This window comes from Festucalex cinctus, chromosome 11 (assembly GCF_051991245.1).
Source record: "Festucalex cinctus isolate MCC-2025b chromosome 11, RoL_Fcin_1.0, whole genome shotgun sequence".
NCBI classification, from domain to species: domain Eukaryota; kingdom Metazoa; phylum Chordata; class Actinopteri; order Syngnathiformes; family Syngnathidae; genus Festucalex; species Festucalex cinctus.
Window position 1 is genome coordinate 26477576 of NC_135421.1, and position 17392 is coordinate 26494967.

At 38.5% G+C, this 17392-nt stretch overlaps 1 protein-coding gene across 4 annotated transcripts in view; it reads right to left on the reverse strand.

Annotated features, from left to right (window-relative positions):
- Positions 1-5945: 5945 nt before the first annotated feature.
- The window catches only part of galnt13 (polypeptide N-acetylgalactosaminyltransferase 13), a 33258-nt gene continuing 21811 nt past the window's right edge, over positions 5946-17392 (reverse strand). For 2 of the 4 annotated variants that reach the window (XM_077537269.1, XM_077537271.1), the window contains one exon: positions 16328-16910. In XM_077537269.1, coding sequence (XP_077393395.1) covers positions 16725-16910 — 186 coding nt within the window. In that variant the 3' untranslated portion in view covers positions 16328-16724. Of the gene's footprint in view, positions 7587-16327; positions 16911-17392 lie in introns of those variants that run through there. The other 2 variants (XM_077537270.1, XM_077537272.1) reach the window with 2 other exon arrangements.

Sequence of the window (17392 nt, forward strand, 5' to 3'; positions counted from 1 at the left end):
CAATCACAGAGCGGGGGAGTGGCGTGTCGCAAACGGGGCCGGCCGAACGTGTCGGCTGCGTGACGTCACTTCCCGCGGCAATTTGAAAGCGTACACGGATTTTTTTTTTTCTTCACTCACTCATTCACACACGTAAGTGAGTGAGTGAGTAAGAAAAAATAATAATAATCCGTGCGTGGACCACTGCTAACTTCAGCGCAGCAAAATAGAAATAAAATGGTACATATAGTAATCTGGATTTTGTTATATCCCTAATATAATGCCATGTATTTTTGCAATGTCGTACAGGTAGTGTTTGTATCAGGATCTGGTTTAGGTAAAGTAAGGTGTGTGGGTTGTTTTACCCTCTTGAGTCCATTAATCGCAGACTGCCATTAACAAATACGGTAATCGTAATAACGTAAAAATCCATCCTTGATGATCGGCAGCTTGCTTTAGTGTTCCTCCTTTTCCTTTCATTTTCTGAATTGAACCCCCACTGGCTGTGTGTGTGTGCGTGACAGCTGAATGCAAGGAGGAGGTCCATGCTGGGGCTTGTTCTCGTCACACGGCAGGAGGCGGCTGATGTGAAACACGCCGCAAAACTGGACTCGATGCAGATGAGCTCCAAAGCGGGGAAGCTAATTTGTCCGTTGCGACATGGTGATGATAGCGTATGATTAAAGATGACGCAAAACTGGGTTGCAAAGGGGTCGCACAAGTTTACTCGATGGCAATATTTCATATCCCCCCCATTGACATTTTGGCAGATTGTTCTTCATGGCTGCGTTGATATTCAGACGGTGATCTTTTTTTTTTTCCTGCTTCTTTCTATTTTTTTTTTTCATTGTCCAACCATCTTTTACTGTCAGCGAGCGTCTTCTTGAAGCAATCTTGGGAGCGCAGTCCAACTTTTGTCAGCCAATGATGACAAATACTTTGACGTTCGCCCGTAACCCATTTCATAAAAATAGCCCGAGTGAGCCCCTGATGGGCGGATGTGGACGGAATTGATTTATTAATCCAATCAGAGCGAAGTAGAACATGAGATGCACTTGTGCTCCTCACACAATCGGCCGTCATTGGAGGTCATCCGCCGAGTGGATTGGCAATCATATCGGTCAATCTTCTCTCGTTTTCCAGCATCCGTTATAATCTTTACCTCGGGACAAAATAAAATGTCTGCTTTCAGCTAAGTCACTAAACATCTGCCTTACTTTGTTTTGAGATTGATTTCTTACCTTTTTAACTCATTTGCTCCCAAAAACGTATAACTACGTTTCATTTTAACTCTTTTACTGCCACACATTATGAAAAAAAACCAACAACTCCACAGTGCCATTTCGCCAATTACGAGCATTCATCAGATTCCATCACATTTCATTGTAATTCCATGCACCAGCAGCCCATTGAAAAGAGACGCAATGCTGCCATCTGCTGGCCACAGTTAGGCGGTGTTTTTGATTCCACAACCCATTGACCAGGCAGTGCTGCACTTAGACGTTGCTCCGTCCATTTAAGAAAAAAAAAAAAAACGTAGATGACGTAATTTCACGTTTATGGCAGCATACATCTTGATTTTACTAATCGTTATTAAACATTTTTTGCAGTCAAAGAGTTAAATATTACCATGGTCCCAAAGACGTATTTATACATTTTTATGGGTTTTATATGCAGCCTCTGAATTGAAGAGAATGCTTGAAGCAATGGTAGTTATTACAAAAACGGACAGCAGGTGGCAGCAGAGTATAAGAGATCAACCAGGGCCATGTTACAAAAAGTAAAACAGCCAGGAGCGAAGGCGGTTGCTTCAGTGAAAATGGCTGGGAGTGAATGAGTTAATATTGCCAACCAGGGCGCCAGGGGTGCTGGCGCCTATCTCAGCTGGCTCTGGGCAGTAGGCGGGGTGCACCCTGGGCTGGTTGATAGCCAATCGCAGGGCACACAGAGACGAACAACCATCCGCACTCACAAGCACACCTCGGGACAATTCGGAGCGCCCAATGAACCTGCCATGCATGTCTTTGGAATGTGGGAGGAGACTGGAGTACCCGGAGAAGACCCACGTGGGCATACATGCGGGGAGAACATGCAAACTCCACCCGGGAAGGCCGGAGCCTGGACTCGAACCCGAGTCCTCAGAACTGGGAGGCGGACGTGCTAACCACTCATCTCACCGTGCCGACCTAGTTCCATATTATTGTCGTGAAATACATGAAAATATTGTCCTCGCTAAAAACCAGATCTTTTTAGTTGTCAAAAATAACAAGTCAGCTTTTGTGGCCAATGATTGATTGATTACGACACAATTACTGTTCAAAAGCAGCGCGGCCCCTCAACCTAATCACTGCTCTTCGTCACATAATGGAGATTATCACATTGGAGGTGCTTGTAAGGGCCACTGCCAATTTTCAAATCAATAGAGAATTACACAAGAGCATATGCCACAAAATGCTGCTTTTATACTCCCCCTCCATGGACTTGGATGTGCAGGTGTGTTGCGAAATTGACAGACTCGGACCCAATGACAATCCTGCGTTATTATTTTGTTCCATTGTATTACGAAGCTAATCAGTGTCATCTTATTTTTTGAATGCAGCTTCTCTGGATCTCCAACTCGGCAATTAAGTTGCGAGACGCCGGCTGTGGTGCCAATAGAAAAACGGCGCAGATTTCTTTTGATTATCCGCCCTCCATCCTGAGCTGCCTCTGACCATGATGGGATTCACTTAGTTGATGGACCCCTGTTATATCGAAGCCGGGAGAATCAGCCCGTACTGCATACAATCAAGCACATCAGGGACAATCGGTGAGATTGAACACACAATATGCGCAAGCGGGGTGTTTTGGAGTTGAGGCACGAAAAGTATTTAAAGAGGGTCATCACAGCCGTCTAATGGAAACAGATTAGCGAGGCGCAATGGGGAGGTTCCGTTCAGGTGCAGCTCTGACCTGGATGGGCACGTCAACAATTCATTTCCTCTGTGTGGTTTATGACATTTAACTCATTTCCTCCCAATAACGTGTAAATACGTTTAAAAAAAAAAATTGTTTTAAGTGTCCCAAAGACGTATTTATACGTTTGTTTGTTTTTTTATCCTGCTAGAGCAGACAGAAGGCTATGATGCAGCCTCTGAATAGAAATAGCTATAAAAATTAAATAGAATAAAATAAATATAAATGGAAATTAAAAACAACACACACATATACATATATACATATACATAAATATATATACATACATATACATATATATATATATATATATATATATATATATATATATATACATATACATATACATATATATATAAAGTACAAATAAATATAAAAATAAATGTTAAAATAAATACAAAAATAAACATAGAAATAGAATTAAATACTTTTCAATCCATAAAAATGCTCTGCTTTCACATTTATTTATTTCATGCTGCAGACGCTCTGTCAGCTCGTAATGTTATTCAAATGAGGGGGCGGTCCGAAGCGTGACTTGGGTTGGGCTCCACCGTTGCAAACTGCCTTTCAATGGCCGGAGTGAGCGGGCCTGTATTTATTTTTGTTTTGTTTTTTTATCTCATTTTTTTTTTAATTTTTGTTTATTTTTACTTTAATTTATTTATGCATATATTTTTTGTTTTTTATTTTCAGTTACATTTATTTTTGTATTTAATTTTTGAACTATATTTTTTTTTATATCCGTTTTTATTTTCACTTCTATTCATTTCTGTATTTACTTAGTAATTTATTCTTTTTTTTTTAAACTTGGCAGTTTTAGTCCTTATGGATTGGTCTCGACTTTCTAAAGAGCAAAAAGGTGTAGGCTACATTCTTGTTGAACCATTCGTTTTCAAATATGAGCTCATGCTTTATATAACCGAGAACCGTTCAGTGAGACACGATGATCATGCGCCACCTTGGCGAGAGCCCCAGTCAGCCACACAAAGTCCAAGATAAGGCCTCCATTAGGGCTATTATTTCAAAGCATTGCACCCTTAATGGACTCCCCCTGGTCCAGCTACAGACCGGATCTATCTTATCCTCTCAGGCCTAGTTAACCAGCCCGGGTTTTGCTTTCTACAGGTGTGAGGCTGTCTGAAACCGCAGCCAAGTCCCGACAGAGCGCCTGTCGGGAGCGAGGTGAGGCACTGATGTGTTGTCAGCTCTGCGGCGTCTATTAATAGTGCCGCAGTCGCGCCACTTTGGAGAGGTTTACCTTGTAAAGTGGAGAGGCTATTGGCGTTATGGGGGAGTAATTAAAAAGGGAAAAGTCTTTTATTGCTACCTTTTAAGAAACAAAAGTGAGAATAGTACGATTTAAAAAGACGATTCAGTCTGCTGACGAGTCTTTTTTTTTTTCCCCCCCCTCACATTCACATTTCCCCCTGCCGAATGTTTCATATAAACAACACAGACTTTTAATGATGGCTACTCATATGCCGTCAGTTTTTATTTTGGCATTCTTCCAATATTCTGCCAGTGTAAGAGTTGTGACGGGGCGACAGCAAGGGTGACGCCTGTGAAAACCAGGAAAATTGTTTCACTTCTCACTCCGACCGCCACTGTTCTGTTGAAAATAATGTCGCTGAACTGACAAGTAATTTAACTCTTTGACCGCCAAAAACGTTTAATAACGATTAGTAAAATCATGATGTATGCCGCCATAAACGTTAAATGACGTCAACTGTATTTTTTATTTGATTTTTTTTTAAATCAATGGGCAGTGAGCGCTGCCTGGTCAATGGGTTGTGGAATCAAAAACGCTCACTAACTTTGGCCAGCAGATGGCAGCATTGTGTCTCTTTTCAATTGGCTGCTGGTGTACGAAATTACAATGAAACATGACGAAATCTGATGAAATAGAACGTTTTCAAGGTTGACGTGAATGATCAAAGCATTTGTCATATTAAAGTTTTTTTTAACCTGTGGCAGTAAAAAGAGTTAAACGAGGGGTGTCAGAAAAGTTCCAGGACTGGCTTCCCCGAAGATTTACATTTCAAACCAAAACTACTAATGTTGCTTTTCCCTTAACCCATTCACTGCCATTGACGACAATAGACGTCAAAGATTCTTTTTGAATTGGATTGGCAGTGAATGAGTTAAATGTAATCACCCTGGAGTATATATTACCAAAGACATGAGCTCTTTGAAGACATTTAAATCTTTTATGCATGCTTTTCAATTTTTTTTTTTTGCAAAAGTAAATACCAGCCACTCTGTAACAAAGTGCAATGTCAATAATAAGGTTTTTCATTCATTCATATCTGCATGGAAAGATGTCCGTGCCTGCAGGGCGCATACATTCCTGAAGTTGTTGATGTAATAATCAAATCTATGTGGGCTGACCCTCAAAGTAATTAAAAGCAGACGTGTAGTTGTTGAGTGGCAGGCAGCAACACGGCTGCTGAAAAATGTTCAAAGTCGCCATAAGGACGACTGATCGACTGCTGACTTTTTAATTACAGTTGTGCTTCGGGGAGCTGGGAAGACACTTCTCCGCGATATGTTCCAAAAAGCTTCACAGTGCATCTCCTAGCAACAAATATCCTTAAACGTCACTCAACCGTTGCCACGGAGAAATACTTACCCAGAGACTTTTTTCTTTTTTGCCCAAAGTCCTGTCTGAGTTTTGTTTTGTTTATTTTCTGTCAGTTGGCTTTTACCCAAGGGGGGCACGGTTACCTGGGCGGAGTTAGCAAGGTGGCGAGCACCTGGGAGCTCTTGGTAATCAGCTCCCAATCACTTCCTGGTGTGCTCGGCGTGCACATCAGGAAGATATCAGATTGTTTCTTTTGTTGTTTTGTGTGAGCCAACAGGATGTTTTGTCATTCTGAACATTTTGAGCATCTTCCTTGTCATAGTAAGGCGAATATTTTCCTTGTTTTCTTTCTTCTGGCTTCCTTGCACCAAAATTTTCATCTCCCCCCACCACACTTGCATTTTTCATGTCCGAGTGATTTCGCTTTTGTTTTAAACTGTTTTATTTTTTAACAACAGTCTGCTGCTGCTTTTGGTTCCAACCTGTCAAACATTAACATTCAAACTGTTGTAATCAAATATGTGCATATTCTCACACCAACAATGATATTAAACAGGTGTCCAAACTACGGCCCCGGGGGCCATTTGCGGCCCGCCATCCATTTTTTTAGTGGCCCGCGACATATGCTAAAAATTGGCATTTGACTCAGTTCAAATAAAATAAAAATAAAAATGTTTGGAGATGGTCAAATCGAAAAACAGGTGCCATTAAAAGTTTATTTTAGTTAACTAAAACTAATGAAAAAACTAACATTCAAAACAACAATTTTGTTAACAAAATAAAATAAAAACAAAATGCTTTTTTTTAAAAAAGAAAACTAACTGAAACTACATTTTACGTTTACAAAACTAAATAAAATAAAACTAACTATAATTATAGGAAAAATGTCCTTCGTTTTAGTCTTTGGTAATTAATTTAATATGTGAGCCTTTGGGGATTATTTTAAATGTGATTTTTAGTGCATTTATTTTGAAATAAACCGAAATAATGACGTTGAGTCCATGGTGTTTTTTAAACGTTGTGCACAAGTAATACACATTAAAAAAAAACTTTAAAAAAAACTAAAACTAATACTGAAACTAACTAAAGTAAAACTAAGCATTTATTAAAGAACTAAAACCAAGTAAAAATAAATAACCACCCTAATTAAAACTAACTAAATTTAAAAAAAAATAGAACTCAAAACAAAATAAAAACTAAAATGAAAAAATCCAAAACTATAATAACCCTACTGCCATATTACAAATAAATTGGTTTATATATTGTAGCATTTTTCTAAATATGCAAAAGCACAAACAAATTTTTTTGTACAATTTTCAGGACTAAACACAATTTCTCTTCATAACATTATGTGGCCCCTGCGTCCTTCGGATTTTCTGTATGTGGCCCTCAAATGAAAAAGTTTGGACACCCCTGATATAAAATATAGCTGACACAGATTCATCATGATTTTTTTTAAATTTGTCAAATATTGACGTTGATATCTGCCTTCAACATTTTCCCTGGACAGTTAACAGTTTCACTTTACTGCAAATCACTGATATGAAATGGGGACGATTTACTTTTTACATCAACAAGGATTGTGTCGTTTAAAGGATTGTACCAGGACATCAGTGGAATTACAGTCTTGTACATTTAAATACAGACGCTCCTTGATGCTATTGCGAATCCAGCAGCTAAGCAGTGGTTTTACTAGCAGAGTTTGTAGCAGCAGATTCAATTACCAGTTCTGCAGCTTGTTATGTGGCACCGGAAAGGGGCAACATCTCTTGAACCCGAAGTGAGCTGCAAAAGGAAAATCCTCCATATTGCAAGATGACCCCATGCTACAGGCTTCTCTGTATGGAGGCAATTAGCAAGTGGCGTGGTGAGGCTGAAGCCACCTCACGAAGAACCCGGACGTGCTGCTAGGACGGCGGCGGCGGCGGAATCAGAGACTCAGGGTCATGTTGCGGAGCAGCCACTGCTGGGAGCGGCTCCCGTTGCAGTCCCTCAGGGTGGGGACCATCTTGTCCTCCTCCAAGGGCATGTCCAAACACTGGTTGCTGTTCACGTGCAGCAAGGTGAGTCTCTGGAAAAAGAAGGAAATAGCCCGGTCATTGATGTATGTGGCGGCCATATTTACTACGGTGAGCCAACGCAGACATGGGTGCTGCCGGCTAACTGTATCTGTCCACGCTTCTTCCCGCTGCTGACTGTCAATTACACATCTAACATGGCTGTTGGAAAAAAAAAAAAAAGTGATTCTTTTTTTCTTTTTTTTTTAATTTTTTTTAATTTTTTTTTTTTTTTTTTTTTTAAGTGATTCTTTGTGTGAGTATGTTTTGATGAACATTCGCCTAAACTATTTTGCTGTGGTTTTACGCAGATTTTTTTAACATTCCTTATTTTAAATAAACAGACAATACATTACAATAATATCATACACACTATAGACAGTATTTTGCTTTTTGTTACGTCACTCACAAATCGAACAAAAACTTGCATCTAGACAATAGGGATGGAACGATATTCAAACATCACAATACGAGATCACAATATTGTGGGTGGTTGGCAATTATATAAAAAAAATAATAATAATTAAAAAAAAGTCACAATATTATGAAAAATGAGCTCATACTAAAAAAATAAAAATAAATAAAAATAACAGCAATGCATGTAACCAGACTCAGTTCACAAGCAGATTACGTTCCCCTTCATCTGACGATTAGCGTAAATATTAAACATAGGAGGGAAAGAAAAAAATAATAATTAAACATCGGAGGGCCAAAACATCCCGTATGAAAATTAAACTGCACTAAAAAAACTAGCCACCAGAGGGCGCTATAACTACACATATGGAAATCAATCTGACTTTTTTTTTTTTAACAGATGTATTATGATAGACAGTACCATGAAAAAAAAATATATATATATTTTAGATTAATTTTTTTCCACGCTACAATCCGCTAATTTGTGTATTTGTAAATATAGTTCCTTGGCAACAAGATTCCGCAGAAACAATATCTGAACTTTAGCCTGAGCACAAAAAACTGAAACAGGTGATTTTCTCAGCCAACAACAGATGATGATGATGATGATTCATATCATGGTATAAATCGAATCTCTTCACGGTAACTGTATAGAAAAACGCATTTCCCCCATTAGTTCCTGAAAAGCAGCGAGGACGGGTGACACTTTTGACATAGACGCCCGTAAACCTGGCTGCTCTTGCCAGCTCTAGTTTGACGTGCTTGAAGCCATTTCCACACTGAGGCGGATGAGATGGTTTCGTCAACGAGCATTATCACCGTGCACATCTACAGCGTAGGCCAAATTTATGCCGTCCGCCATATATATAAAACACCTCTCTATGGGGGATATAATGGTGATGTCATGGCGAAGGCACGGCTAAAATGATGCATAAGAACTTTGAGTGCCATTGTGTGCATCTTCACTTCGGATAGTCTGCTGGCGTGTCCACGTTAGAGTGCCTTGTTGTTATCCATGAGTGTGCGCATGCCAAGGAAAGAATTTGGAAGAGCGAAGGGGGAAGAAAATACATCGTCACAGCCACTTCACAGGGACTTAAAGGAAAAAAAAAAAACATGAAATCACTTTTGTATGAGTTTTCTCATCAAAGTTAGGTAGTAAGTTAATTTCTACTCAAACTCTTTCGACGTCAAACGTCACATCTTCACAAGATCGATCATGCTTACAAATGGACCCGCTCCTCCTCTCCATATTGTCCTTACCCAGCATCTCTCTTCCGCTGTAATTTCTCTCACATGCGCCAGAGGAGGGAATAAGTGCTTAAAAAATGTCCAGACGAGAAAAAAAAACAAACAGAGCTGATGTGATGAGTTAAGCTTTAAGCACAGCATGAGAATGTTCCTCACGTCGTCTTGAGCTCAGGGGCCCCGCGAACAAGCTGAGCGGAGCATTTAAGTGAATTCTCTCAGAAGTAATTCACCATTTTTAGTCCCCACTGGAGTAGCTTCACTTGACAGAATCACAAGCGGTGGCTCAACTCAGGGAAACAATTTTTGACAGGAAAAAACAAAAACAAAAAACTCAATATGGAAGACCACATACTATTTGCACATTACTGTTTGGGCATTTTTTTTTATTTTTTTTTGCAATAATACACTTTTTGTTTAATTTCTTCCCGAGTTGGTCTGACTTTTTACAATTGTACACTGGTGTAAATATTAGGGATGTTCGATACCACTTTTTTTTCAGACCGATACCGATACTCAGACCCTAAGTACTCACCGATACCGATACCATCTGCCGATACCAGTAGTACATTTTGACAAATAAAAAAATTTACTAAAAGATATTTTTAAACAAATATATTTCCTTTAATTTTGAAAAAAAAAAAAAAAAAAAACTGCACAGTCACTCTTCAATAGTTTCAACGCTCAAAATAAAACACAAAAATGCTCTTTTAGTTGAAGATTCACAATTTTGAAGTATTTCCAAACCGGTGAAGTTTTGGTGAAAAACTGCTGCAAGCTAGCGCCACTTACAGGCAAGGAGGACTCACTTAACTGCCATCGCTCGCTTGTACTCGTCTGCGTCACCAGTACTCGAGTACTTGAAAAAAAAAAAGGCTGGTATCGGCCCGATACCGATACCTGGCATCGGTACTCGCCCATCCCTAGTAAATATCATTCACACTGTATACTTTAACTCTTTGACTGCCAAACGTTATCCAAAAAAAAAAACCAACGGTGGCAGCCGATTTGGAGCATTTTCACTCATCTTTCAAAGCAAACAGAATATTGTGCAGTATGACGACATAAATATGGTGGATACCATATGAAAGATTGGATTCCATTCTTTCATGAGAAAAAAAAAGTATGTTTCTACCTTATTCCGTTCTTTAGTAATCACCATTTGAAATTAGGTCATTGGAGTGACATAAGCGAAAATACAAAAATATTAAGAGAAAAACAAGCTTTTTTGTGAAAAGAAAATTTTTTTTGCACAACAGTGACTTTGACACTAATATTTTTTGTTTAGTGACAAGGCATCGCTGTACAAGACGTTGCGCTGCCCATTGAGAGAAAAAAAAAACCAAAACGTAATACAAACGTAAATTAACGTTTTGGGCGGAATTCGTTAGGAGTTTAGAATACGTCAATAAACGTTTTTGGCAGTCAAAGAGTTAACAACACGAGACACCTCCGAATGTTTAACATAATTGGCCAATATAAAGTTGTTGATTATTATTCTTCCCGCAGATGTGAAGATGTTGCACCAACATGACCAAACTGCCATTTAGGTTCTTCATTAATGCGTGATTGTGTTTTGACTTCTTCATTAAAGCGAGATTGTGCCTGGACTGGTGGGAGATGACTCAATTCGATGTGCACACAGAGACACTTGAGCTATGTTTGCACTTGGGTCATAAAACACAAGAGCCTATAACCTCTGCCGGGCTACAAAGAAGTTTGTTCAAACAGAAGAACAAAGGGAGCAGGTGTTGTACAACATCACAGACCTTACGAATAACGCCCTCCCCCCACTCAAAAACTAAAAAGGAAAAACAAAAAGCACTCAGTAGAACACAGATCTCTGCTAAGTTTAAAAAAAAAAAATACATGTGGGTGCGGTATTTGTGTTTGTATAACCATATTGTGACAAGCGGAAGTTTCTGAAATCAGTGAGAGAAACAAGGCAGCGATGCCAATGATTTATTTATTATGAAAAATTACGTTGGAAAATGTTTGGTTTGGTCTTTTAGGAGGCTGGAACGGATTAATGGTCTTTTCATTCATATTAACTCATTCACTCCCTTCTGCATGCTCTAGCATTAAAAAAACCACAAAAAAACATATAAATACGTCTTTGGGACACTTAAAACATAAAAAAACATATTCATACGTTATTGGGAGCAAATGAGTTAATGGGAAAAGATGATTGGAGAAACAATCACTGGGTGTTAGGTGTTACTTTTGCGTCACATGTTGGGGTACGAGTTATAGACAATATATTCAATTTAAGGTATGAATTTGTCGGAACGTAGATATTTGGATCCTCCCGTCATGGTAATGCATGCTGATTAAACAAAATAAAGAAAGTGTGACAGTTTGTCTCACCGTTTGTATTGTGGAATGCTTGCAAATGATCAATAGCGGAACAGATTAGTTGCACTTCTATTTGTTTCAATGGGAGACATTACCTCGGTTTAAGAATTATTGAAATTTGCAGCCCGAGGTTCCACTATGTTTCAAAAAAGTTTTTTAATAGTAGCTACTCTTTGGCACAAAAAGTCTGTGAGCGCTATGATGGTGACACTGCCTCCAGAATGTAATTTTTACAGGCCTTTTATGGAGGCTTTTCTACAATAATGAGAGCAGTATCCGAGAGATGGAAATGGCAGAGGAATCTTGCAGCAGAGGGAGAAAAAAAATCTTTCCAGGTTTTAAAAAAAATATATATGGAGGTCCTGTCCTTTTGCTCATAATTATTTCATGTCCCCCTCTTGGGGAAGAGAAAACTCATCTCAGCCTCCCGGCGAACCAAGCAGTGTCTTCGGAGCGAGCGGCTGAATGTCTTCGCAGCTGAGACTGGCTAATTAAATGAGGACAGGTTCTGACCATAAGCCCCAGCTGCGGAACATTATCCTCCGTCGCCCGGCAGCTCACCGAAAAGGCTTCCTCGTGCAACGTACGCTCGTGTCGACTTTCGGGGGAAGAGCTGCTCGGCGGAAACGACCGCTTCCTTTTTGTCTCTACGCAGTGACGACCAACGACCTCACCCGTTCGTTCTTAACTCATTAGCTCCCAAAAACGTATAAATACGTCATATTTTAAATGTTTTAAGTGTCCTTTTTTTTTTTTTTTTTTTTTTTTAAGAGCTCAGAATTGTTCATTCGGTAGTCTTATCGGTTCAACGTCTTATCATCTCTTTTATTTACTTATTTATTTATTTATTTATTTATTTATTTTTGTGTATGTGTGCGTGCGTTTGCGTGCGTTTGTGCGCGTGCGTGTGCGTGCAAATATGTATAAATTTATACTCATTCATTCACATAAAACCTTATAAAAATCCCATTACCCTTCACCTTAACCACGTACTTCAGAGTGTCGCCAGAGTCGTGGGGGTTCAAATGGTCAGGAGACCAGAGAAAAGGTCAGAAAAGATAAAAAGAAAAGAAAGATAAATCAAAGTCAAATCCAGCAACGACCAAACACTTCCTGCCTTCCCCATGGTTACAAAATCAAAGTCTTACGCCAACCCCAGAAGCTTCTAAATTCCAACAAATTAACGAAATCTCAAGAGACCAGAGGAAAAACTAAAGAGAGGAAGGAAATGTTTTAAGTGTCCCAAAGACGTACTTATACGTTTTTTTTTATATGCCAGAGCATAGAGAAGGCTTTGATGCAGTCTCTCTACTGCAGAAAATGGTTGAGTGGCAGCAGAGTATAAGAGATCAACCACGCCATGTTAAAACAAGCTGATTTCCCCACAGTTCCAAGCAGAATTGTGAAAAACGATGAAACTTAGCTATGTTCTATTGCTAATTGTTGCACAGCGGAAACAGAAAGGAATATACTTTTTTTTTTTTTTTTCCTGATAAAAGAAGAGACTCTAATCTCTCTTTTGGTATGTTCCATATTTTCATAGCAATAGAACATAATATTTCGCGGGCCTTGAAAAATCAGTCAAAATCCAGAAAGTGAAAATGGTTGGGAGTGAATGAGTTAATGGCGCAGCGTTCCGAGCGCTCCCTCTTGTTGTGCCGGCTATGCTACGAGGAACTAAGAGTGAAAAGCAATTCAGGCCATCAAACAGCGGGTCACTTCACGACTGCAACTCGACAACACACTCGCAGCCGTAGGAGATCCTTTACCCCATTTAGCCAGCCTGGAACACAAAAACGCAGCCAGTGAAATTGCTCTTTCCATCTTTTTTTCTTTTTTTTTCGTTCCCTTTTTTACGGCACAACAAAACACCACTCACTCCCAGTAACGCAGTAGGGGGGTAAACAGACGCTGGATAGACACCTGGCTGGAAAAGACAAAAACAGGCAAATGCTGCATGTAAATGAGCAGGCAGGATGCTGCTGATAATCGGGATCGGTTGGTTTCATAACAAGCGCGCGGCGTACAGTGTGCACAGCTGCCAATAGTCGAGAGGGCCCTGAAGGGCCCCGGTCCACAAAAGGCACGGTTCAAAATGAAGGATCACTTCAAAAGAACTTGTAAACAATGGTCAGCCCCCCTTTTTTTCAATCAACCTCGCACACAAACAATAATGAGCTAAAAATAAACACACCCTCCAACCGTCGCTGGCGTCGCCGCCCACTCGCGGTTTTTCAACATGAAATATTTATGATAGGAAAACAATTGTCACATGAGATCTAATTTAGCGTGAAGACCAACAAAAAGGTCTCGTGGATGGCGTCGTACATGCTGAACCATCTCAATGGGACATCTGTCATCGCTTGATGTGCTCCTGGACCTGTTTACGTGCCTTCTCCATCAAAGGTCGTCAGTAAAGGCTCCTTAATGCTTCCGAGAACCATCCAAAAATCAAATCCAGAACCCGAACAAAACGGGGTCAGACCTTTACCTTTTCACAAACCTATCAGCGATGGTAAACCAATAAGAAACAGGTGAAATTAACGAGGTACTCTTCAAATATGTTTTGCTACTAGGTGTGATTAATCGATGACATCATTGAGGTTTTTCAGCACAGTACAGCAGATGCCAACCTCAGACATATTTTGAAAGACTACCAGGAAAAAAAAAAAGTTTATTTTGATATTCCCCAATCTTTGTGAAGTAACTGGAATATTGCCAAATAAATTTTTGAAGAAAAAAAAAAAAAAGTTTTTATTTTTAAGCTATGATGTGTCCACTACAGAGGACATTTTTTAAAACTTAAATGCTAGGCTCAAATACAGTTAAAATAATTCAAACAATACTTTAATGTGTTCTTAAGAGTCTTATAGAACAGATGCTAACAACATTTAAAGCCTAAATTTATTCAATAAAAAGTGTTATACACGTACTTTTCCTCTTCCCTAAAAAGTGCTTGTACGGAGGGAAGCCATTTTCTTTTATGATGCAATCAAAGGTAGCACAGCCCCACCCATACACATTTGGTATCATTGGAAAGCTCTCAATGTCCTCTATAGGGCACAAAAGGAGTTAATTCAATCGTATGCACTGGGTGGGAGATATTCAGGTTTGAAAACGTCCACTACAGAGGACAAATTTGAATTGCTGGTAGTCAGGAGGGCACAGTACAATCCTCCCCTCCCGATTTTGATCTGACTCCTGTTTATTTTGGATATAATTCCACTTCTAATCACTAAATGCACACTATTTTGTTTGACATTGTAAATTTGACTAAAGAATGAAAACAAAGTATTTCAGCTCACCCTAGTTTTTGCTGAAGATTATTGAATGTCAATCCCCTTCGATACTGCTTTTTGCAAGGACAATTGTAACCAATCTGCACTCTCGAGGTGCCATTCACAAGACACCAAACCTCAATTGTGTTGGAGTTTCAATTGTCCATTGTATGTTGGTAACACAAACTAGTATTCTACTAGAACAGGGGTCTGCAACCTGTGGCTCTTTAGTCCCGCTACTGTGGCCCCTTGTAGATTTAAAAACAAAAACAAAAAAAAGTATAAATGTATATAATTTTTTTACTTACTTATTTTTATTTTTGGATAAATTCTTTAAATGAATTAATGATTAAATTTAAAAATGAATAATTAAATATTCAAAAAAATGATGAAAGGTAGAAGAAAAAGGTTTTAAAATTTCCTAAAAATCATGTCCCAAAATGTTTAATAAATAGCTCTAAAATGACCAAAAAAAAAAAAAAAAAAAAAAAAAAAAAAAGAAATCCTGAAATTTATCATAAAATGCCCACAACATTGCCAGTGGCAGAAAATTCATAGCAAAAAAGGCAAGAAGGGAAGCATAAAACTACCATATCGCCAAAAATTGCTTTAAAAAAAAAAAAAGTATAAATGTCTATCATTTTTTACTTATTTATTTTTATTTTGGGATACATTCAATGAATTATGGTAGAAGAAAAAGGTTTTAAAATTTCCTAAAAATCATGTCCCAAAATGTTTAAGAAATAGCTATAAAATGACCAAAAATCCCCAAAAAAAAAAAAAAAAAAAAAGAAATCCTGAAATTTATCATAAAATGCCCACAACATTGCCAGTGGCAGAAAATTCATAGCAAAAAAGGCAAGAAGGGAAGCATAAAACTACCATATCGCCAAAAATTGCTTAAAAAAAAAAAAAGTTTAAATGTCTATCATTTTTTACTTATTTATTTTTATTTTGGGATACATTCAATGAATTATGGTAGAAGAAAAAGGTTTTAAAATTTCCTAAAAATCATGTCCCAAAATGTTTAAGAAATAGCTATAAAATGACCAAAAATCCAAAAAAGAAAAAAAAAAGAAATCCTGAAATTTATCATAAAATGCCCACAACATTGCCAGTGGCAGAAAATTCATAGCAAAAAAGGCAAGAAGGGAAGCATAAAACTACCATATCGCCAAAAATTGCTTAAAAAAAAAAAAGTATAAATGTCTATCATTTTTTACTTATTTATTTTTATTTTGGGATACATTCAATGAATTATGGTAGAAGAAAATGGTTTTAAAATTTCCTAAAAATCATGTCCCAAAATGTTTAAGAAATAGCTATAAAATGACCAAAAATCCAAAAAAGAAAAAAAAAAGAAATCCTGAAATTTATCATAAAATGCCCACAACATTGCCAGTGGCAGAAAATTCATAGCAAAAAAGGCAAGAAGGGAAGCCAAAAATTGCTTCAAAAAAAAAAAAAAAAGCCCAAATTTTACGAGAAAGGCAGAAAAATGTATGAAAAATAAAAACTAAATCCATAATCGGAAAACGAAAAAGGTAGCAGAAAATTAATTGGATGCTGCATATTTTTTCTGTTATCGTGCAGCTCTAATGAGCTCTTGGCCCCTCCAGTACATTCACTAACATTAGCACACTGTTTTGTTCATCACAATGTCCAAATGTTTTGTGGCTCCAGACAAATTTTCTGGTTATTTATTTGGCCTATAAATGGGCTCTCTTGAGAATAAAGGTTGCCGACCCCTGTACTAGAACTACTAAGACAAACGACGACTGCTTCTACTCTACCACTCTACCTATCTTGTCTCTACAATCCCGCTCACCTCAGGAGCCTTCCAGACACGGCTCAAGCCTAAAGAAAATAATCAGTGGGGCTGTAGTAGAGGCGCCTGGCGACCTCCGCCCGCGTGAAGTTGTACAGGATCCAGGCCTGAAGGGGACTGTTGTTACAGTACTCCACGGTGGGGCCGTAGGTGCCGTCCTCGAGGCGGCTGATGGTCAGACACGACTGGGTGATAACGTGGAGAAAGGTGCGCTTCTGCGGCCAGCAAAAAGGGGGGAGGGAAGTTGGCGTTATTGTCAGGACTAAATCATGAGATTGTCCAAAATAAAATCAATATAATTACCCCATCAATTTAAACTACAAAACAAGTTACAATTGGTAACAAGATTTTAGTGGCAGTTTTGATGACAACATAAAAAGTCTCTTTTTCTATGGAAAAACATGCAAATGAACATGAGATTCTCACTAATGGGACCACAAATTTCAATGTATTTTTTAGTGTTTTTAACAGCTTTCTCGTCAAAGAACACCAATGTCACCGCCATTGGAAGTTATAATATGTGTTATTTATGCAAAGCTATATACCCTACGGGGGGTTAATTGCATGGAAGGATTGGCGTGTCATTGAAATGCTATTTGGAAATGATTGTATGCACTGAACTGTTGGACATAAGCTTGCTGTAAATAAGCTTTGGAAATCACAGACCTTCCGATATAGCAGCAGCTTGAGGGAAATT